The 24,533-nt window shown below is 44.6% G+C and overlaps 3 protein-coding genes across 3 annotated transcripts in view; 2 read left to right on the top strand and 1 right to left on the bottom strand.

Moving 5' to 3' along the window:
• Positions 1–697: 697 nt before the first annotated feature.
• Positions 698–2,234, top strand: LOC308321511 (C5a anaphylatoxin chemotactic receptor 1-like; the record flags this gene model as incomplete). The annotated part of the gene is made up of 1 exon (XM_080772442.1): positions 698–2,234. The coding sequence occupies one exon, from the start codon at positions 698–700 to the stop codon at positions 1,841–1,843; it is 1,146 nt and encodes a 381-aa protein (XP_080628568.1). The 3' UTR covers positions 1,844–2,234.
• Positions 2,235–6,051: 3,817 nt separating this feature from the next.
• LOC308321878 (C5a anaphylatoxin chemotactic receptor 1-like) lies at positions 6,052–7,201 on the top strand (the record flags this gene model as incomplete). Its single annotated transcript, XM_080772974.1, has 1 exon — positions 6,052–7,201. One exon carries the CDS (start codon positions 6,052–6,054, stop codon positions 7,117–7,119), a length of 1,068 nt encoding a protein of 355 aa, XP_080629100.1. The 3' UTR covers positions 7,120–7,201.
• A 3,261-nt stretch (positions 7,202–10,462) lies between these two features.
• The window catches only part of LOC308321381 (dapper homolog 3-like), a 20,582-nt gene continuing 6,511 nt past the window's right edge, over positions 10,463–24,533 (bottom strand). The window contains exons 2-4 of the mRNA XM_080772243.1: positions 18,726–18,861; positions 16,900–17,022; positions 10,463–15,144 (exon numbers count right to left, since the gene is read on the bottom strand). Coding sequence (XP_080628369.1) covers positions 13,484–15,144; positions 16,900–17,022; positions 18,726–18,861 — 1,920 coding nt within the window. The 3' untranslated portion in view covers positions 10,463–13,483. The remainder of the gene's footprint in view (positions 15,145–16,899; positions 17,023–18,725; positions 18,862–24,533) is intronic.

Below are 24,533 nucleotides of genomic sequence, written 5' to 3'. Positions count from 1 at the left end.
ACTGGGGCACCCAGTTCCCCATTGCTATAGTTGAAACTCTGCATTGTTGTTTATGCAATGTGCAACTTTAATGCATTTGGGTTTGAACGAAACATGTCTCCGGACAAAGTGGTCTCCGGACATCACTTTGAGAAACACTGCTGTACTATAATCACATGGGGGGGAAAATAAATAAGGACAAAAATAAAAAATCCTTCTGCTAAGACTGTGTCTCGGTCATCCATGTTGAATGCGTGTGACAAAACACAGTGTGTGCGTCTTGCCGTCTTCAAAGCAGGCCAGGCAGCAGAACACAACTCCGCCCCCCTATTATCCGAGAGTGGAGCAGCCCTGTTCAATTCTCAACTGCGCATTCCTCCAGTAAGACAAATATAAGATTTTATTATTTAATTTGTAGCGAGTAACGAGGTGTCCGATTTTAAATATAGCGCATTAAAAGTACGATTTTTTCCTTGTAAATGTAACGAAGTAAAAGTAAAAATACAGCAAAAGAAAAGTAGTCAATAAAAGTACAAATTCTCCAAACTTGTACTTAAGTACAGTAACGAAGTAATTGTACTTCGTTATTTTCCACACTTATAGTGAACATTTGGGTAAGCCTTTCACTTAAGTGAAATGATAAAAATGTAATGTAATTGTAGAACCTTTCAGTCATGCCATTTTACTGACAAATCTTTTTTCAATTTGACAGAGAATCATGGAAGGCTTTGATTACGAAGACTACTTCAACAAGTTGAATTCTGACAATTATTTTTTCAAGTTGACAGACATGGAAGGCTTTGATTACGAAGACTACTTCAACAAGTTGAATTTAACTGACTTTAATGACACCCTGCCTTTTCCTGACTTCACAAGACCTGAGATACAACCGTTCCAGATAGTGCTACTAATCAGCTACGGCCTGGTCTTCCTACTGGGAGTTCCCGGGAATGCCCTGGTGGTGTGGGTGACCGGCTTCCGCATGACTCGCTCTGTCAACTCTGTGTGGTTTCTCAACCTGGCTGTGGCAGACCTCCTCTGCTGCCTCTCGCTGCCGCTGCTCATGGTGCCTCTGGCCCACGACGACCACTGGCCCTTCGGCGCAGTGGCCTGTACCCTGGTGAAGGGCCTGTTCTTCCTGGTGATGTACTGCAGTGTCCTGCTGCTGGAGGTGATCAGCTTGGATCGCCTGTTGCTAGTCATCCAACCCGTGTGGTGTCAGAATCACCGGCGGCCGCGGGAGGCGTCCGTGGTGTGCGTCGGTGTCTGGTGCCTGGCCCTGCTCGTCAGCATCCCCCAGTTCACGTACAGCAAGCTTACCGAAGCTGGCGAGTTCAAGAGTGAGTGCGTAATGTCGTACACCCCAAAAAGTGCCTGGATCGTCACCTCCTTTCGCTTCATGTTTGGATTCTTGTTGCCTTTCCTGGTGATCGTGGTCAGTCACTGGGTGGTGTACACGAAGACAGTGCCAGGGGGTTCATCCAGGTCCAGCGGGGCCCGTACCAGACGCATGGTGAGGGTGATTGTAGCGGTAGCCATGAGCTTCTTCCTGTGCTGGCTGCCTCTGAACGTGTTGGACTTCATCCTTCTGAGGACCCCTCGCTCCTCGGATCACGCGCCCACCATATACCTGACGCACATGCTGGCGGTCTGCCTGGCATACCTAAACAGCTGCATCAACCCGCTGCTCTACGTGTGCCTCGGCCGGGGTTTCAAGGAGACCATGGGACGCTCCCTGCGCAGCGTGTTCAACTTCATCAGCGAGGAGCACTCCTCCACCGCCAGGCCAAGCATCTCCAACTCCAAGAGCAACTCCAAGAGCACGGGATGTTCGGGAACCAGTAATGGCATGACTGTTGTCTGATGTATAATATATAGTCAAGTAGGACGAGGGTTATGGAGACACCTCCATTAGCATATATACCCACTCAGTGTGTTAAGCAACTGGCATTATCAGCATTCTGTACAAATTATTTCATGCACATTTTATGCTCAATCCAACAAGAAACATGCTGTCTGTGTAAAAACAAACAAAAAAACGAGACGGCTACAATATTGCGCAGTTGACCTATAGTTTAGTGCATGTAAGAAAATGCCTAGGCACCGTCTTTTTATAATATAACCTATGAGAAATGACCAAATGGTGACCGCCTACTGCAAAAGGCTTTTAACCCATTCTGACCTGAGATCAGATTCATACGAGGTTTCCACTGGACACACGCTGGTCTGATGAACCCCATTCTGACCTGAGATCAGATTCTAAAAAATGTCAGTCGTTCTTCGATTTTTCAAAAATAGCAGACCTACAAGCTCGTATCGCGCCACTCGGTGGCGCGATACGAGCTTGTAGATCTGCTATTTTTCAATAGCTAAAGCATAACATGATGCTAAACACCAAAATGGGTGCCAGGTCAGAATTGGTTAAAAAGGCACTGGTCAGTGTGTTTTCTTGGCCAAGCAAAGTGTTTTCAAAATTAATTGCGAATAGTTTAACTTATTTGATAATAAGGTCCACCGTTATCACGTGACCAATCACAACAAGTTGTTTTCTGGAGACTGCCTTCCGCAACAGTTTACAGTAAATTGCCCCTTTTGCTGCCTCTTTACCTCTTGCCTAATAAGCTTTAACACAAGCTTCCTCCAGACAGAGCTATTGTCCCGCCCCCTTTCATGACCCGGAACAGAATTTCCCATTCATTTCCCCCCATAGACGTTTCAGAAAGTATTTATTAAAATAACATGAATTAAGCCTCGGACAATGCCAACTCGGCTCTTGACAAATCATGACGATAAACACAATCTTTTGGGCCGAAAGAAGAAAAACTAAAGTTTTGTACCCTGTCCTTTTTTTCTTCTAAATAATGTATGTTTTCCAATAAAAAAAAATATATAAAGTAAGTAACTTTATATATTAGTAACAGACATAATAGCAGACCCGCGCCCCAACATCCGTAACAGTAACTAGTAAGTAAAGTTTTCAAATAATTGTCGTGGAGTACAATATTTGCCTCTGAAATGTAGTGGAGTAGAAGAAAAGTACTGGAAATTGGAAATACTCAAATAAAGTAAAAATACCTCTAAATTGTATTTAAGTACAGTACTTAAGTAAATGTACTTTGTACTTTCCACTGTTAAGAGGATAGAGCGGTAGAGGATATCATCTCATATCATCTCTTGTCTGTGGCAAATTTTAGATATTCAGTTTGTTTGTTTTACACACATTTATAATGTTCTTATTTGTGATCATACCCAAATACTGAATGTCAAGTCTCCAGGTTTTCTTCAGAATACGTATAACACTGATTTACTTTTCCTTCAGTCTGAACACATCCTGAGGTGCGCTCCATTTCCTCAAGTCTTGAAATGGAACTTGTGAAACCACTTCCGTTTTGTGACGATCACCCTGCAGCGAATCCCCCAAAATAGCAATGCTCTGACTGATGGCTTTTATAATAAATAAGTCCATTCTGATCTGATCTCCTGCATTCACACATACAACTACAAACAATATTTTGGATCTAACGATGTTCAACATACTAAGATTGTATTTTAACTAAGACAATGCACCGACATGCACCTATAGCCACACGCCGCCACTTTACACACACATGTCTTTCCCTTTTATACTCATTATGATGATTTCCTGTATTTTCATAGAAGTGTAGGCTATATTTGTACGTCTTTAAATGTTCTGAAAATGGGAGGACCCTGATGTAAATAAGTCTTTTCATGGTTTCGTCCTCAAAGTAGCAGTTTTTGTATTGACTGAAACAAGCCCCCTAGGTTGTGTGTTATAATTAATAAATCATTTTAGCATTGTTTTGTCACTGTACTGCCTTCTTGTTAATAAAGTATTCAATCTATGGTTTCCACCCTGACAAGAATCAACCTGGGGATCACTGCTGTGTTGGGATGGGATACTGTATGGGCTAAGATTATAGTGCTTTCGTAACACTTGCTATGCAATGCATCCCATGTATACATGCCTGTTTCTCAACCGATGGTGACTAGTGGTCAATGGCATAATAGTCCTGCTGCTGTCACGGTGGCAGAATGACTGAACCCAAAATGCAGAGCAGAGTAGTTTCAAACACTACTACTATTATTATTAAAGAAGCAGCTCAGCTTACAAAACAAGGCAGCAATTAAGGCAAGCAACAGGCAAACTCAGGGAAGCCAAAGGCCAAACATTTCAGAAAGTACAAAGCAAAATCCAAAAAGGCTAAACTAAACTAAACTAAACACAAGGCAAAACACAGGAAGTCCAAAGAAAATGCAAAACCTTACAGAACGAGATATTCCAGGTACAGGAGAATCACAGGCAACGTCCAAGTAGAGCACGGGACAATGGCTTAGGTTCTGACAGTGTGAGTCCAGTCTTATAGTGAGCAGGTTGATTGTGGAAGTGTTCACAGGTTTGTATTGTGGGCGTGGCCCTGCTGGGCTGGGGATGGAGTGGGAACAGGTGTGTGACAATGACTGAGGGTAGGAATTGTGAGTGGGAGTGGCTGACAGGGAGACATATGGTCTGCAGACCATGACACCTGCAGGTGGTCCATGGGAACATGCTTTGAAATATAAATAAAATGCCTCTTTTAAATGTGTTAAAATATGTTTCAATAAAACAGTATTTCAAAAGTCCATACAATTTAAGAAAATATTTGAATGAATAGCTAATAAAAAAAAGATTAGACTGTCGAGGCTTGATTTCATTCATTGCATGATCATTTGTGCAACAAATTATATCAAGCCCAGGCATTAGTGGTCCAGAGAGCCAAAAGAGTGAATCTTCACTTTGCTATACAGTACTAAATGCATGGCCAGGGACCACATGCAATACCCTTACGGACCACCAGTGGTCCACGGACCACCTGTTTAAAACCCCTGATCTAATCCATCACTCAGAACAAATGGATGTTTGTGTCAGATTAATGAAATTCCCTCCAGGCGTTCCCAACATATCTGTGTCCATGACACCAGGATGGACATCAAGTCACAGTGACCTTGACCAATTGACCACCAACATCTGCCCTAAATGAATTGCATTGCATTGAATGGGAATTGAATGGGGCTATGGGGTGTTGTGCTAATTCGCTTATTTCCATCGCTCAAAATTATAATTTCTTTGTATACATCCTCTCTTCATAATGTAAATAATATCCCAAGCGGCACACTTTACTACTTCTTTTGATGGAAATAAGCAAACTAGCATAACACCCCATAGCCCCATTCAATTCCAATTCAATGCAATGCAATTCATTGAGGGCTTAAGCTTATGGTAGGGAAAATAGCCAATAAGGAGTTTTTGCACAAAAAAAACACCTGGACCTCTTTGGTGGGGACGTAACAACTACAAAGAAAGGTAAGAAAGATAAGAAAGCATTCTAGCATCCTTTAACAAGCACCAGGTGCCACACTCTGACTCACAACAGCAACAGCAGCCCACAGAATTAAACACAGGACAAGAGTTTGGCTATGCTAAAGTGTCAAGAGCCATTGATCATTCATTTTAATCAGCTCTGTGGATGGAGATCTTGCAGATTAAGTAAAGATAGACTAATAATGTGATCCTTTTTGTGTGTTCCCAGTTAGACATAATTGTTGACTGACACAGATCACTCAAATTAATACGAATGACTGACAATAGGAAGTGATGCGTATATAGTTTAATTCACGCAAGGCCTCATGGGACACTGGAAACTCGTGAATATCAGTCCTCACTAATGTGCACTAGAGGACAAGGTCGGTTGTTAGATGTGGAACATGCGTCAAACCGCCTTGTATACAATAATAAATATATTTCTATATAAAGGTATTAAATAAATATGTGTGTGCCATAAAAGTACCACAGGTTGTTGCATCAAAAAAATGAAAAAAATGTTTGAGACTGCAGTGTGAAATCGTCATTGATTAGGTCATCGTAATCAAACTTGTATTTGTATTTTTATTTGTTTTTTAATAAGAACCATCATATTAAGTTTGAAAAACATGAAATGAAAAACCTACAACACTCATTTTAGACATGCCATTTTACTAACAAACAAATCTTTCTTCAATTTGACAGACCAAATCATGGAAGACTTTGACAACTTCGACAAAGACTTCTTCGACAAGTTGAATTTAACTGACTTCAATGTCACCCTGCCTTTTCCTGATTTCGTTAGACCTGAGATCCAACCCATCCAGATAGTGCTACTAGTCAGCTACGGCCTGGTCTTCCTACTGGGAGTTCCCGGGAATGCCCTGGTGGTGTGGGTGACCGGCTTCCGCATGACTCGCTCTGTCAACTCTGTGTGGTTTCTCAACCTGGCTGTGGCAGACCTCCTCTGCTGCCTCTCGCTGCCGCTGCTCATGGTGCCTCTGGCCCACGACGACCACTGGCACTTCGGCGCAGTGGCCTGTACCCTGGTGAAGGGCCTGTTCTTCCTGGTGATGTACTGCAGTGTCCTGCTGCTGGTGGTGATCAGCTTGGATCGCCTGTTGCTAGTTATCCAACCCGTGTGGTGTCAGAATCACCGGCGGCCCCGGGAGGCGTCCGTGGTGTGTGTCGGTGTCTGGTGCCTGGCCCTGCTCGCCAGCATCCCCCAGTTCGCGTACAGCAAGCAGATCAAAGCTGGCAAGTTGAAGAGGGAGTGCGTAGTATCGTACAGCCCACAAAGCGTCGCCTGGATCGTCACCTCTTTCTGCTTCCTGTTTGGATTCCTCTTGCCCTTCCTGGTGATTGTGGTCAGTCACTGGGTGGTGTACAAGAAGGTAGTGCCAGGGGGTCCATCTAGGTCCAGCGGGGCCCGTACCAAACGTATGGTGAGGGTGATTGTAGCTGTAGCCATGAGCTTCTTCCTGTGCTGGCTGCCTCTGAACGTGTTGGACTTCATATATCTGACGACCGATCCAACCTCTGATCATGCGCCCACCATATACCTGACACACATGCTGGCGGTCTGCCTGGCATACCTAAACAGCTGCATCAACCCGCTGCTCTACGTGTGCCTTGGCCGGGGTTTCAAGGAGACCATGGGACGCTCCCTGCGCAGCGTGTTCAACTTCATCAGCGAGGAGCACTCCAGCGCCAGTCCATGCACCACCAATAACAACTCCAAGAGCACCAGGAGAACCATCAATGACACAACTGTTGTCTGACGCAGATCCGCTGAAGGAGAGTTTACGACCCTGTTTGATCTCGCTGCGACGCAAGCACGTGTTTCATCTGTTTCTGCCCAAAAAGTGCATTTATACGTGTGGTGGGGGGGGGGGGGGGGGTGCTTCCACTAACTAAGTAGGCTTTCAAATTACACAACCCGTCTTTGTATTGGTGAGTAGGAAAAACATCATTTTTATTTTCGCTACAGAGGAGAGGCTGGTCTATCTGCATTTCATGCGAGGCAGGAAGCCAATCAGTTCCATAGCCTTAATGCAACGGCAGTAAGGCTATGGACCAGAGCTAACTTGTAACTACTGTTTGCCCATAGGCAAGGGTTTTCCAAAACCAACTGTAAGTTTGTTTTTGGAAAACAATGATTTGGAATATTATGAATATTTTTGGTTTACGATGGAAAACTATGGAGTGTTGATACTCTCTCTCAATAGTTCTGGTTTGATGGTATAGGTATAACCCCGCCCCATTCTCAGCATTTTGAACAAATTGTTTTACTCAATTCAACAACGGTTTAACAAAAATCACTTCAGTTCTTGGTGTGTTCGTTTGAAAAAAAACATCACAGTGGTTTCGTAAATGTGAAGTGCGAGTGTGAAGTATCCTGCCTCTGTGGTGTGACAGGGTCAATATTACACAATTTGGCTTAGCGTAAATGTGTGCTCGCCTTCCTCAGGTCTTGTGAAATATCCACTTCCGTTTTGTGGCCAATGGGTCTCAAAAACAATTGTAACATGAACCTGCATGTACAAAAACAACCGTAACATGGCCCATGTGCTGTCAGAACTCAGAACACCGAACACAGACAAAAAAAAAGTTGACGACTTTACTTTTCAAGGATTTATATTTCCGTGCCTATGGTGTCACACAGTCCATTTCTGAGATGAAAGGAATTAAAAACAATTGTCATATAACTACTCTGTGAGACAATTGCATTAAAGGACCCATGAACAACAGTCTCATTATTACTCTGCTGATGAACCCAGAAGGTTACACTCCTTGTTCTAAGCATTTTTAAACACTGAAAGGCAGGCCCTGTCATAGTACCATGATAATATGTTCGTAAAAAGCCCTGTTTCAGGGATTCAGGAATTTCAGGCCCTGTGACAGGGCCTGACATCCCTTATGCATGTGCATGTTTTTTTGCGGGCAGTCTTAAACATGAAAGTGTCACGTGCCAGTGTTTATGCACTGATAGGCCTACAGTAGGTGTGTGAGGGGTGCTTTGTGTGTAGTGTATGGCATGTACAGGTACTGTAACACTCTTTGTACGTAGATAATGTACATAGATGTGTTATGTTCCATACTGCAAGTGCATAGTAATTACTTCCCTTTACTGAGAGCTAATGTTGGTGTACTCACAGTACTTACAGTACAGTATATGGGTGTGGTCACTGTGGTGTGATGGTGATAATGCCATGTGTGTGTGTGTGTGTGTGTGTGTGTGTGTGTGTGTGTCTGCCGGTGCTCGTCACTGACATTTTAAGCCATCTCTGTGCAGATTTGGAGAAGAGAAAACTGAACAACGACGTGCATAACTCTAACACACCTACAAACAACCACATTCTCACAGCAGCAAAGTGGGAGACGAGACGTACATTTACAAAGCACTCTTCTTGAAAAATCTACAGCTTTCAAGTCCATAACAATTGGTTGTAATTTAGTCTCCCTACACTCTTCTAGTATTGAGACATTTAGATCGTGTCAAAGGTCATGTCTCACCGAGACACACATTTTTACCTGATTGCCCTGATTCAATTTATTCCCTGAGCAAGCAGGCAGGCTATATAGTAGCTCAATGGTAAAAAATAAATGCGCTTTAGTTGCGCATGAGGAAACAAGGTTCAAATCTTTGGTAGAAGAGCAAAGTTACATAATGCAGCTTTAATGGAAAAAGGAAGTCTAGGAATCCGATGAAATGAAAAAATGTGGAACTTGAACATATTAAACTATACATTCTACATTTCTTTTTAATGAATTTGTATCTTCCGCTCCTTAAATGTTTCTTTCCTGTGAAGCTCATAGAGTTACACCACCTGTTGTAAGAAATGTGCTATCAGCTAGCCTATATAAATAAATTACAATTGATTTGTGCCTCTGTATTGTTATTGTTAACATTGTTACACTTGTACAGTTGGTTTAATTATTTTCTCTCTTGGGTTTTGGATGTTCCTCTGTTACGCCACACGAGGGAGCTGTGTTCTGAATATCTGATATAGCGACAGAACAGACAAAGATGTCAGTCTGTCTGTTTGTCTGTCCGTCTGTCTGTCTGTCAGCTTAAGTGTGCTCTCTGTTTCAAAGAGAAAATCTAAACAAGGCAAATGGACTGCCCAACTGCCCACTCTATCAAAAACATAGCAAATGATTTAAACCTTTACATGTAAATCACAAAAGAATGTTCATGACTTTGGGAAGGTAGCCTATACAGGCCTTGGTCATATGTGATTTACCGTAAAACATACACTCTTCCCCTATGTTGATGTTGGATGCCTTTGAGACAAATAGTTGATGTGTTGACTGTTGACACAAGCAAGTAGACCTAAAAACTTGTGTCCCCACAGAGTTGAGCTTGTCTATTACAATTTCCGCAATTTCCGCAATTTCCGCAATTTCCAATTTCCGCAATTTCCAATTTCCGCAATTTTCAATTTCCGCAATTTCCGCAATTTCGGATTTTCAACCCTTTTCATATGAAGGCCCATTATTTATTCGGCATTTGCACCACGGACCACCATTTGATGACATTTAGCCTCTCTCTCAGGCTTCTATCCCAGGTAAGGATCCAATGAGCATCGCGCCTGTCACAGACATGCCCAGAGCAAGTTCAGTCAAGAAAACTCAGTGCAGTCGCTGACGACCGTTAATTGGGCCGCCTCAGCATCACGTTCTCGTCCACATGATTCACTTCATCCAATCACACAGTTTCATACCGGCTATTTAAACTGGAAGTTTGCTCTGCTCAATCTGCTTGCTTGTTTGCTGCTGCACACACTGATACTGCTGTCTGCTTAAACCTTTGCTGCTCAGTGCTCACCCTCCTCCACCCCAGCTACCACCACCTATCGTTTACGATCTGCTGTTTAGGTACGGGGGATTCGGAGTCCCTATGGTTGGGACTGCATGATGCGCTTGATCTCAGTAAAGCAGATCCAATTCATCGCCAAACCTAATAAATATGTTGCTCATTTTTATATTCAATAAATATATTCCATCCATTCTTGAGTTGTCCTGACTGAAATGCAGATGTTTAACAATAATCTCTCTTGTGTAAAAATACAGTAAGTACAGTAAACGTGATAACAAATTTTAAGTACTCGACACAATGTATTCAAGACAAGGAGATCTTTATTTACAAACTACATTCATTTCAAACAAGGCCACAGAACGGTATTTACAGGCGTGTGTGTGTGTGTGTGCGCGGGCGCGCGCGTGTGCATGCGTGTGTGTGTGTGAGAGAGAAAGAAAGAGAGAATGTCTTAAGTGCCTCTGTTTCAGAAGCACTCTGAAATTCACATGTGCATGCATGCATGTACACGGGACCCTATGGCCCACCGCTGACTCAGGGTCGGACGTCAGCTTATTTCAGTATTCAGTTCATTGGTCCTTGATCACAGTACTGGAGCAGCTGGCTGCCAGAGGAAGAGAGGTAGAGAATTATTCACTCCTGGACTCCCCTTGCACAGGGAGTGGTGGGGCTATAACTGAACTTCTCACCCTATCGCTAAGGGAGATCTCATTTCGGCCGCTTGTATTCACCGACCTGATTTTTTCGGTCATGACCCACACTTCATAAAATGAACGTATCGTTTTCACAGCTGACATTTTAACAAATAAACACAAATGAAGCCAATAATGTTAATTGTGGGGTTTGTTTCATTTAGGTATGTTTTACGATAACTGTCAACATCCCATTTAGGACTGTCTATGACCGATTCTAAGAAAACGCCTTCTAAATCCTGATCTAGGTTTTCTGAAAATCTTCAAATATGTATTAAAAAAATTACAAAAAAATGATGTTACAATAAACTTTACAAATATATATACCGTACACTAACAAACTGGGTTCCCGTCTTAAAAGGTGTAGTTACAAAAAGGGATTCCTGCCCATAATGGGTATTATAGACCAGCTAAAATGAGCATATCATTGTTGGTCATAAATGAGACAGAGTTAACAACACACACCGGCCAAAATCAAAAAACAATATTGTGTATTTTTTAAATCAAATGTCAAACAAACTACATAATCAAGCCCAGGGTTTCATCCCCCTTTCATTTAACTGTACACTGTCCATGCAGGCACAATACACACCTCCATGAAACATACCTACAATTTGTCATTATTACCTTCAGCTGCATCTATCTTGTCTAATGTCTCTCCATAAAGTAGAGACTGGGCTTCCATTATTCAACACAGTGCATCTGGTATGGTAGCCTGGGTTCCAGCCTGCTTCGCTGCGCTCCGAGATTTGTTTCGTCACTTCGCTACTCCGTCTGGAAAGGGTCCTATCTCCAAGGTAGCCAGGACATTTAAACGGGAGAAATTGAACCTGTGGCTTCTGGTTGTTCTGTGGTGCGGGCTGGGGGAAAAAACACACCAGTTTGACGTCGTATCAATGCGCACTGCGTACTGCGCAGAGCACTGCCGTTGCCCTGCAACGTACGTATCATTCAAAACTCACGCCACACAGCCGTCAGTTTTTTTTTGTACTATACTGAATCTGACAGTGGAGTGGACTACTGAATCAAATTAGTGTTTTACTCTTGAGTCGAGTCGAGTCTCACAGTGAGAAGCATGGACAGAGTGGCACTGGCTGATGACGATAGCAGTAACAACGTGGCTATACGTAAAGGCCTATTCATAGTCTGGATTTTCGGTGGTGAGGTGACCACCGCTCCGGTGGCGAGTTGACCACCGGAGCTGAAATAACGTTGAGCGGTGGTGAGTAAAAACAGAGAGATGGGCTGGAGCGCTGGCGGTGGTTTGCTCTTCACCGCTGCTCGTGACGTCATGTTGTAGTTCGGTGGTTAGGTGACCACCTATGTATGAGCCTTAACAGGTGACGTTATGAAATATGAGCCAACAGCCTGCTGTCCCAGACTGAGTAGCGGAGTGACAAAACAAATCTCGGAACGCAGCGAATCAAGCTGGAACCCTGGCTATCTGTATGGCTTGGTCTGGCATTGGCAACGTCAAACACAGTGGCGTGTCATCTTTGTTGGTACACTAGTGACTCCTAGTGGTTGGTCGGTGCACCTGTTCAGTGGGGAGCAGAACTCCCTCCAGAACTGGGAGGAATAGAGTGTTCTTCCATGTTTCCCTCACGGTGAAGATTCTCACAGTCAGGTCTTATTAAAGGCCTTATTATTAATAAGACCTTATTAATAAGGTCTTATTATTAAAGAAGCAGCTGGTGACTCACCCCCAGAACAACAGTGGGGCTTAGCAGCAGCAGGGTCTGTGTTGTAGTATACACATATTAGTTCATTGTTCGAGGGGAATTGTCATAATGACAAATGTGGGTTTGCTGTGAAACTTATCTATTGACTTGATGTGAAATATGAAAATGCTATTTGAAAATATCTTTTTTTGCCACATGTTTGTACACTCATGTCAGCTGTGCAGGAAAACACCATCTATTTGCGTTCTTCTTAGTCTGACATGATGTTAATTGGACATCTTTGTAATGCTAAACGTGTCACTAAGTAACATCACATGCAGTACTCCTATAGTTATTTGTAGCCAATACATACATTTATCTGCATATTGTCGTGGCAAGTGTTATTAGAATATTGCCCATTACCTTACTGTCTGAGGGTTATTATGAGCTAGCATAATAGAGCATAATAGAGCTATTATGTGTTGATACTAGACTGAAGAAATCTCCATCTCTACTACTCTTTAAAGCAAACTACAAACAAATACTCCTATCCAAAACGCAGTAGTTTAATTTACAGTTGGTTACAGTTTTTGAGTAGATCTGCAGACGAGTTGTTATTATGCTTGTAATATATAATGTTTGTAATATATAACTTATGCATATATGTGACTGTACTGTGTATGTGTATGTACTGCATGTCATTTTGTATTTAAGCACATCTATTTGAATGTATTACTGGTATTTTTGTGTTTAGTTCTCGAGTTAACTTCTCCTGCACAATATTAATGTATGTATGTAATTTTCTTTACCTTTTTATGTGTGAATAAATACAACCATAAAACCTAAAGCAGATGAACCAAATAATGGGACATGGGAATACGAAGACAGGATATGTTAATTGGAAGGATGGAGGTGGAGAAACTTACTGCAGTCAAAGTTCCAGTTCAGAAAACCATTTTTGACCATCGCCTCACACGGTGGTCATAACTTTGAGGGAACCCGAACGGAATCTGAGGATCTTCTTTTTAAGAGCGTGGGAGGCTTTGATCTTGACAAAAGCCTTGGGTTGGGAGGAGGAGGAGGAGGAGGAGGCCTTGGCAGTCGCTTGTGGGGGGGATGAGGAGGAAGAGGAAGACGGGGCAAGTCGCGGGGGCAACTGCTGAGGCCACACCAGCCCCCCGCTCTCATCTGAGTCACTGGACAATGAGCTGGAGGCCGGGGAGTAGACCTCACTCATACTAGACTCAGACTCCCCTGCAGGGGCGGCGGCGGCGGCTGCTGCTGCTGCGTAGCCCCCCTCGGCCCGACAAAGAGGTGCTCTCTCTGGGTAGTCCAAGAGTCGAGGCTGGTGCTGGTGCTGGCGGTAATGGGTCTGAGGGCAAGGCTGGCCCTGACGGGCTCGCCGGGGCGGTCGTTTGTGCACCTGCCCGGCGGCTTCCCCCCCCTCGTCCTGGCTGAGCTCCAGGTTGGAGCACCAGCGCCGAGCCTCGCTGTGGCCGCCGGCGGCCGTTTGAACCCCCGTCGTGACCTCGGCCTGGCACTGCTGTGCCGGCTCTCTGCGGCTCTGGGGCCTCTCGCTGGTGCTGTATCGACGCTCGGGCAGCCCTCGCTGGCCCAGGAGACTGTTCTCTGACTGAGACCGACTGGTCTTACTAGTGCTCGGCCTCTTGGAGCTCTGCCGCTCCTCGTGGGTCTTTTTAGAGCTTCTTGGCTTGGGGCCGGGCTGGTCGGGGGGCGAGGCGACGCATTGGCCGGGTTTGGGCTGATCCGGGGTGTAGTGCCTGGGGGAGCGGACAGGGGCCTGGCAGCCCTGGCCGGGGATGTACTGAGCACTGACGAGGTGCTGCTTGTGACGAGCCGGGGAGTCCGTCAGGTGGTAGGGCTGCTGGGGGGACTGGGTGGGCTCGCAACAAAGGTCCAGAGCCCTGACACCACAGCCGAGGTCAAGGGGGGGCAGGGACCGCGGTGGCAGCCCCCCGGCCAGAGAGCGAGGCCTGGAGGAGTGGGGGTAGGGCAGCGCCAGATTATAGCAGTTCTCCTCCAGAGACGGAGCCTCTCCTCCACACACCTCCTCCTCCAGCGGATCACCCCCCCAGAGGTCACGCTCTGCCGACGAGAGGTCACCCCGGGGGTCAGCGAGGAGGTCAGCGTAAGGGTCGGGCGGGCAGTGCTCCGGGGTGTGAGAGGGAGTCCTCCTGAGCAGGCTGCCCTGGCTAGAGGGGTCAGGGTTCAGGGTGGTGCGAGGCTGGCTCGGCCGCAGGGAGTGGGTGTGGCGCTGGATGAGACCCAGGATGTAACCTTCGACCCTCAGGGCATGCTGGTACATCTCCTCCTCTATCAGCTCGTCCTCCTCCGCGGCACGCTGCTGAAGCCAGGCTTCTTGGTCTGTGGTCTGCTGCTGGTGCCAGGCTGTCAGCTGGTCCTCCTCCGTGGCATGCTGCTGGTGCCAGGCTGTCAGCTGGTCCTCCTCCGTGGCACGCTGGCCACCGAGTTCCCACTGGAAGGGCTCCTCGGCCGGGCCCTCCTCTGCGATGCCCTCCAGAGGCGGGTAAGGGGCAGAGAAGGAACGGGGCAGAGTGGCACGAGGTGGCACGTCCGGGTGGTGCTCTTCGTTCAGCATCAGAGGGTCTCCTATGAACCATGGAAACAAACAACAACACTGTAGTAAGCATAGAGCTGGACATTAACTTTTTGAGACACTTGTCCTTTGGACAAGTACACACAAATACATTTAAAATAAACTAACTGTAAGTTGGTTTTGGTGAATAAATACATGTATGAATATTAGATGAATATTCTCAGTTCACAAATGATTGTCTGTGATCTATCTTGCATACATTTCATGCATTTAAACTCACCCAGTAATTCATTCCTAAGACTTGGAGTCAGATATTGTCATTTGTACTCTAGTTTCATATCCATTTGAAGTTTCTGGCCGAAAACGAGTGGGTGAGTGCATACGCAGTGCAGTCAGGTAAGATCACATCTCCAGAGCTAACAAGTTAACAGAAATCCAATCGATCAGCATGCATACTTTCTCAATAGACCGGGGCCATCTATTTTCTGAATAGGGTATCGTTTTCTTTATTCATATTCTTGATTTGATTTTAAAACGTTGTTTTAAATGTTTCATATAATCATCAGGAAAATGAATTAAATCCGCACTTCCAGTCGAGTAAGAGTCTTTATTAATAAAGATAGTGCTCCAGCAGCAGCAGTCATAATACCAGACAGACAAACGCGTTTCGGCGCGCAGGCCTTCGTCAGTGTCAGAATTTTATTCATTTTCTATATGTTTCTATATGGAATCTGCACCCAGCACACGCCTGAAACTACATAAAACTGTCTGAGCAGAGCGTGCCTTTTCCCCTGAAGAGAACTCATATAATCATCAAGCCATAAGATTGATCGCTCGTTTAGCAAAAGGAAAGAAGTGACGATGGCCAGTAGCCGTTTTAAAAGAAATAAGTTCAGTTTTCCTGAAGCGGAATGGCTGACAACAATATTGGAAAGGTGATTATTAGTGTTGGGGACAGGTTAGACAGCTCGATGGGTCGCTATGGTTACTATGGTCACGTGGTGTTGGGTGGTGTCAGACAGGTAGTAAAGGCAGCTGTTCACCGATGGCATTTCATGAATGGAAGGAGAGGGGGTGAATGACGGGGAAGTCCAACTTTGCTGACCGCTTTATGAACGCAAATGCTAAGACAACGCACTTTGTTATGATGCCAAACCCATTGTTTTTAACTACCTTTAATAAATGAATAAAACGCAGTACACTGGAGAAGTGAGTCCTTGGCATGCAGCGCGTCTGGCAGTACATTTCCCCGCTTTTAGCCTCTCGGTGGCTTAATAAGTTCGTCGCCATACATTTAGGAAAGCAGGGCAATAATGTCAGACAATATTGTTGGCTGCTAGGAGCGTCACAGAAAACGTTAAACCAAGAGTCATTGGTCCAAACGGATAAGTAAATGTTTAATGCACTTGTCCGGATAACAGGACAAGCCTTTAATGTCAAGTCCTGTGTTTTGTTTTATGAAAGAAAAATAAGTGTATAAGAATGCTTCCTATTCAAGCCTAAATGATGGCATGGAATCAATAATTGAAAGTCAAATATGTTTACTTTCTCTGCTTGGAAGTTCTTATCATGTTTGACATCAAAGGTAGGGCACTTTTTTCCCCACAAGTTACATGTAAATCAGTGCCAATAAATAGCATCAAACGGTTAAAACGCAATGTTAATATTGCACAATCACTTAAGCAGCACATCTGTAGTGTACATGACATACAGTACATTTGGAATGCTATAAACAACCTGGACTGCTCCTCAGGTTAACACATACACTACTGTGGTTTGTGGCAGCATGGTCTGCTGGTGTTCCTTACCCAGGGACTTGGGCCTGTCGCTGCTGTAGGGCCAGGGCCAGGACGGAGAGACAGTGGTCTCCGTGGGCTCAGCAGAATGAGGCCTCCCTTTAGGAGACTGACCCTCACTGGACTCATAGAAGCCTGAGAAGCATGGGACAGGGAGACAGGGAAATGAAGAGAGAGAGAGAAAGGGAAACAGAGAGACAGCAGAAAAAAAATCACACATTAAATCCCCTTGATTCCATCAGGCTCGTCAAAACAAAACTTTTTTTCTTTTTTGTTTGGGCTAGCCCCTCCAATGTCCAGTTTTGAGGGTTTGTGTAAACACAAACATTGGCCGGAATGAGACGATGTATGATGATAAGAGCGACCCTCACTTCACACGGGTGTGATTTATTTTTATACCCACATTTCACAAACAGGCCACGGTAACACGGTAAACGCAAGCAACTGGAGCATGAAAAGCCACAATAATTGCTGCGCTCATAACATCAAACTCATTACACAGAGAAGTAGGAACAGTGGTTCACATTATCCGTTCAGAAAGTGAGGACTTTGCGTAAATGACGTTAACTACATTATGTGCACTTTCAGCAGCTCTAAATGGCATCATGCACAAAGGGATGTCAGCTATGGCTGAGGCTAAGAGGTTAAGAGCAATATCGTTTCTTTCAGTTTTCGCAGCGCTTGGAGTAGAAGTAGAAGTACTGGAAATTGGAAATACTCCAGTAATTATTGGAAATAAGTAGGATTTATCAATAACTTTGATATAATTCACGCCAGCATTTTCCTCCGCTCAACCGTTATTTTGAATAGCCAAAAAAAACAGATAGAATGGGTGCGGAACGTGAGTAGCATTACGACTTGATCAATCAAAAGCACTATCAAAGACCAATAGACCTTTAGCTAAGCCCCTCCCCAAACTGCTATGGTCCAATCACAGCTAAGCATAACATGGGTTGGACAAACCTCTCCACCAATAGTTTTCCTATATGATAAAACATTGTTTTATAAAATGTCACGCACATATTTTTTCCAGTGCATACGGCAGGCCTTATTGTCTGTTTCCGAAAATGCTTTCCGAAAATACTCCCCGAACCATTATTTAATGTCTTAAGTCCATGATATTTACATTGGCTGGAATGTGTCCAACCCATGGAGAGAGGCTTAGCTAAATGGCGCTAAGCGTAGTATTTACAGCATCTAGATTCTAGATCTACAGCAATGGTGTTAAATGTGTTAAAGGGACACTTCATCCTTTTTGCAAAAAAATATGTTAATGATGTTTAGAAGCTTTAGAACACTTTCCTGGGGGTATTTATGTGTGTAATATGTGGTTTTAGATATTTTAGATTGTAGCAGTGTCTCTGATCAGTTGTCTCTGATGTCATGGACACTGGGCTCACTTCCTTCCTGGACTACATGTTGTCTCATGACAGCTCTCCCCCTATCCACAAGGAGGAGCAGTGCACCAAAAAATTATGGGAATTGTAGTCCAGGAAGGTAGTGAGACCAGTGTCCATGACATCAGAGACAACAGGCTCACTGCTACAATCTAAAATATCTAAAACCACATATTACACACATAAATACCGCCAGGAAAGTGATCTAAAGCTTCTAAACGTCATTAACATACCGGTATATTTTTTTGCAAAAAGGGTGAAGTGTCCCTTTAAGTCCATGATATTTACATTGGCTGGAATGTGTCCAACCCATGGAGAGAGGCTTAGCTAAATGGCGCTAAGCGTAGTATTTACAGCATCTAGATTCTAGATCTACAGCAATGGTGTTAAATGTGCTAAGTAAATGTACTTAGTTGCTTTCCATGACTGGTTAGTTGTTACCTGAGCTGGGTCTGCTGTCCCCTGGGTCAGCTTGCACTGCCTCGTAGCTGCCTTCGTCCACGACGTCTGTCCGCAGGTCTCCTAACTGATGTTCCAATGCCTGCATCAACCCCCAGGGGGAGCTCTGGAGTGCACTCTGAGACAGAGACAAAGACAATATTATGTACTCTTGATTAATTGAAAATGGAGGACCCTTATGTAAACAAGTCTTTGCGCCTTTTCTGGTTCTGTCCTCAAGTAACAGTTTTTGACCTGTACTTTTGTTTGAAATGTACCCATTCTGAGTGCATACTGTGAAATACATTTATCAATCAATCAATCAATACCGCAAGTTGTAATAATGTCTGTAGCTCCTAAAAGAAGAGAGCAGATAAAATGCACAGCTATTACTATTACATTATGTTAATAGTACAATTTACTTTCATTGCGGTTTTAAATGGAAATGTGTGTCCAATTGTATACATTGTTTATTGTCTCCACCAATTGTCTGTCTGTTACCAGCTAATCTTCCTACTAGGCTGAGGAATATATCCCACCCTTTTCACATTGGCCTATTTATAGCCTCACCAGGAGGCCACAACCTGACCTGACCTGGTGGAGACCTGTGGCCCGAGGGGCAATTTATCTAGTTCTTATATATAAAATGGTTTCAATATGTGTATATACACACACACACACACACACACACACACACACACACACACACACACACACACGCACACGCATCCTAAAGTTCCTGTTGTGCTTCTGCACGTTGCTCTGAGTCTATATGTAGCCATCTGGATGACATGAATTATTTACTGCTCTGAAAAGTGTGCGGAGATGTTCTTTTATATGGATGAACAGGTGCAAAACACACACATGCACGCTCGCCCGCCCGCCCGCACGCACACCCGCCCGCACGCAGTCTCTACACGTCTCTCTCTACACAGACAGAGACTGACACACTCACTCGTCATGCACCCCATGAGGAAGACCGTTAAATTGGTGTTTGTTTAATTAACAAGACAATTTCTGCCTCTCTGAGCCGGTCATCTGATGCTTGTCTGCATGGGTTACAACAAAGACACAACACGCACGGCACATATAACACACGTTGAAGCATACTTGCTTCAATTTACTGTATGCAAAAATTACAGACAATCTTGTGGCTCATTTACTTCATTAGCACATGATTGAGCGTGTCGCTGTGAAGAAGGGGACATTTCCAGCATTAAGACTCCTCTATGATGGAGAGCCAGCTGTCACACAACTGGCACAAGCCATCTCCACTTCAACAGCATCGTGTGTCTGTGTGTGTGTGTGTGTGTGTGTGTGTGTGTGTGTGTGTGTGTGTGTGTGTGTGTGTGTGTGTGTGTGTGTGCGTGCGTGCGTGCGAACATGTGCCTTCTTGGTTCTTGTCCTGATCGAGCTAGAAAGAGTCGCTTGATCTCTGTTCACTCCATCGGGCCAATTAATTTACACCAATGGCGGATCATTTCAACGATGAATATTCATGCACATAATATACCAGTAAGATTCGACACCTTAATATAGGCGACCGCAGGGCTTTGTCATGCACTCTAGGGCAATACACAATATTATTATATTAATATATTTATTATTCTAAAATAAGTTAAGCAATAATCAAATAAACTGGCATGAGATGTGCCAATGTCAGTGATGTATGGATGTATGGCGTGTGCTGTGTGTGAGTGTTGTAAAAGGTGTGCAACTGCTTGTAAGGAAGGAAAGAGAGCTGGCTTGAGAGCACGGAAGGAGAGGACCTTATATACTCTACTCTCCCAGAGACCACACCCCACTCAGGTGTACACAGTTGGCCTAACGGCCTGCTCCACTCTGCCCTAATCACCCACAGGCTGCCTGATATCCTGCTGTGCAGAGACAGAGGGGGGCAGGGCCGTCACAGCTGAGACACTCTACCTACCATGAATAATGTCACTTCATTATGTCAGTGCTGTCATAGAAGTTTCATTTTAATATATTTTTTTTATCCCACGATTTTGTAACCCATTTTTCACCCCTGTGTCAATCATCTAATGTGATCCTGGGCTCTACACACCCTCCGCCAACCTGGGGAGAGCAACGGACTTAACTCATGCTTCCTTCATGCTTGAGTGTCCAAGTTGCTCCTTTACACCTGACAGGGGGGAGTTTCCCTGGTTGGACGTAGCGCGTGGAAGGAACACGTTATTCCAACCAGTTCCTTTCCCCTCCATCAGGCGCCCCGGCTGGCCAGGGGGAGGCAGTTTAGAGACCAGGATTACTGCATGTTTTTGTGAGGGTATCTACCCTAGGGGACACGGGGAGAACATGCAAACTCCACACAGAAAGGCCCTTTTGCCAACCCCGCCTTCGGGTATGGGCACTGATGACGCGGAGGAGGAAACACGCCGCCAGCACCCACAGCGCCCCGAGCGGGAATCGAACCCAGGACCTTCTAGCTGTGAGGTGACAGCACTACCAACTGTGCCACCGTGCCCCTTCAATTTAATTTTAAATTGTAAAAAATAAATAAACAGTCTCGGCGATGTTGTCAAGGAGTTGTCTCTGTGTCGTCACAACTGTAAATAAACTGTCTCAGAAATTTGCAATAATTCGACATCAGTAACATTAGCGTTTTCTCTCAGTCAGTTGATTCTTTAATCCATATGAGTCAAACCACCGCGATCATGGGTAGTGGATGGGGAAAATCCCTGACGAAGCCATCTTTATGATCTTAATACTGAGGCAAAAACCAACTATTTTATAAGAACAATATTGATGTAACTAAGATATTTGACGAGTTAGAGTTGATCCATGCGAACTGTAGTGTTTCCGGCTCCTCATTGATGCAGATCTTTCTGTCTCAATGGCTTTAATCATGACCAACAGGAGTCAAGATGACAAAAGACCATGACAGCACACAACACTCAACTCTACAGTGATGGCTACCTTTTTCTATTCTACCAGGGGGTTAATTATTCTCTATAAATGACTACCTGATTAGATGACAAGCATGAAAACCAGCATTGCTCTGACTCCCCTGGATTGACTCTGTGAACCACTGGGCTACACAGTAAGCCCGAAACAGCTTTGTCAGACTTCATGTTTTTTTAGCTCATAAAACAATTCATCCATTTCCAAACATAAGCTGCAAGCAGTGATCCTTATGACAGCATCACATCAGTGGCCCTGCATGGGGTCGCCTGGTGGATAGCGAGAGCATTAGCCAGGCCTTGGTTGCCACAAGAACAGTGAATGTCTGTCCATCTCTCTATTGAAAACACAGAACTTTCATGTCCTTCAACCATGAATGCGACTCCTATAGCTGCCCATTCACTCTTACTACTCTACTAGTCAAACAGGAATATATACTGTTTCAGGACAAGAGTTCTTTAAAGCTCTGTACCTTGGTAAACAAATCACTGTGGAAAGAAGAATGATGGTGGTGAACTTAAAGAAGGTCCAAGAAAACGAGGGTTAAAAAAATGCTGCTGAGCTACGCGTTTCGGCCTAATTAAGGCCTTCATCAGTGTCCACTCTCCAAAGATCACAATTTTCTATATTTAAGGACCCACAAAGCACTTCTATACTACTTTGTTTCTTGAGAAACATACTGTGTCATGTCGCACACAGAAATACAGAAAAAGAAGAGGAAAAAAAGAACACAATTAAATGTAGTACAGTATATGGTTTCAGAGCTCTAACAACAAACAGGCCGGACTCCAGATAAGGATCTTTCAGCAACTGCGCACAGCGCTGGTAATCAGTGCCTGATCTCTGGACTCCTTTGTCTGGAAGGCTGCCTGCAGGATCAATGCTCTGATAATGTCGAGCGCAAATTGACCCAAGCTAACCTATACACTTCACAGTACAACCTCTTTTACACACAAAAAAAACCAACCGGGTGCTTTCTTTTGTTTTCCGATGACAGTGCTCATTGTGTGTGACTATGAAACCGAGCATTATCATAATTACAGCGCTGCCCGGGGGGGTGGGGGTGGGGGTGGGGGGGGGGGGGGGTTTGGTGCTGGGGACACTGTGTCATTAGCTACCAATGTGAGGTAAAGATATAGCTGGGAGGGGAGCGGTTATTTGAAATCAATTCATCAATGACACGCTTTCACCACAATTGATCGTTCACCTCCTCCCTGTTCGAGCCCAGTCAGTCATGCATGCATGCACGCACGCACACACACACACACACACACACACACACACACACCCACCCATCAACATACACACACGCACACACACACACACACACACACACACACACACACACACGCACACACGCACACACGCACGCACGCACGCGCGGACTGCGGACACTGCGGTGCTGCTTATTAAAATGTAATGAAATGGTACACAAAACAAACAAGGCTTGTTGGTGGGCAGACAAGCTATAACCCTGCATGCAGCGCCGTCTCGAGCACAAACACAAAACCACAATAACACCACACACACACATCCACTATATATAAGGATGGCTCTGGCTGCATGAGGGTCCCATGCAGTCCCCCCCTTGTTTTGATTCTGTTTCATTATTAATGGTATCAACCCCCATCCATGGTTGCCTGCCAGACAGCCTGCACACTGTATCATTAGTGTTTTACTGCATGGGGGGATGGGATGGGGGTGACGATGGGGAGGGAGGGGGGGGGGGAGAGACGGACGAGAGGGGAAGTAAAAGCTGGCAACACCTAACCATAAAACTGTAAAGATACGGACGGAGGGTGTAAAATATTAGGACCAACTCCTCCTCCTCCTCCTCTCACGGCGACAACAGGACCCACCACCAGATGAAAGCTATTATGATTGATTGTGTCCCGTTAAATTGACTTGGGTCATGAATAGTGAGCAGAGGACGCTCAGGGGACCCGACGGACTGGAAAAAACAATTTTCTTAAGCCTTGAGATGAGTGATGCGTGGACGCATGGACCGCTGCAGCAAGATATATTAAGGGAAATATTAATGATACTTCACACAACACCCTGTAAAGACAACGCAATGACAATCAAAATAAAATAACATTTTAAAAATTTGTGTTTGTACATTCTGTACATTCTCAGCTAGAGGTGCTCCGATATCGACTGGACACAGATTTAAATCAGACGGTTTTCACTCCAAATGACGGCAATTTACCTGATCTGGAGAAACCGATCTTTTATACCATTTTAAAGGTATATTCAGTGATTTCACTCAAAAAACCTTAGGTTTCGTTTTTGGCTGTGGGACCTAAGCCTTCGTCCAATCAGGATAGAGAGTCAAAAACGAAACCTAAGGTTTTTTGACCCCCAGGGGTTAACTGGGGACAGGGAGGAACTCCTTATATGGTCAGCACACTCTATAGTAGAGAGGATTATCACAACAAAACAAAAAAAGAAGTGATATTTGAATTAAGTGAAATCACTGAATATACCTTTAAGTTGTATAGACGTCAATCAATATAGTATAATATGACTTTGCAAGTTTGCATCTTTGTGACAGGCCTAAACCTTCAGAAGAATGCCGCCCTCTTTAACCAGCAGCCATGCAGCTCTGGCCTGGTGCTTCAGAATGGGGCAGCAGCTCTTCTGGCTCGTTGAGAGCTGGAACATATTGAGCCATGGAACAAGACACACAAGGCATGCAGGCTCACTTATGGCCTCTCTATAATTAAAGCTGTGTTGTGACTGGCTCCAGAGAGAGAGAGAGAGAGAGAGAGAGAGAGAGAGAGAGAGAGAGAGAGAGAGAGAGAGAGAGAGAGAGAGAGAGAGAGAGAGAGAGAGAGAGAGAGAGAGAGAGAGAGAGAGAGAGAGAGAGAGTCAGTCTGTGGGAAGCCG

This window comes from Protomyctophum bolini (genome assembly GCF_963924005.1).
Source record: "Protomyctophum bolini genome assembly, chromosome: 9".
Taxonomy (NCBI): domain Eukaryota; kingdom Metazoa; phylum Chordata; class Actinopteri; order Myctophiformes; family Myctophidae; genus Protomyctophum; species Protomyctophum bolini.
The sequence above is the reverse complement of the archived record's forward strand: the minus strand, read 5'-3'. Positions and strand labels throughout refer to the sequence as shown.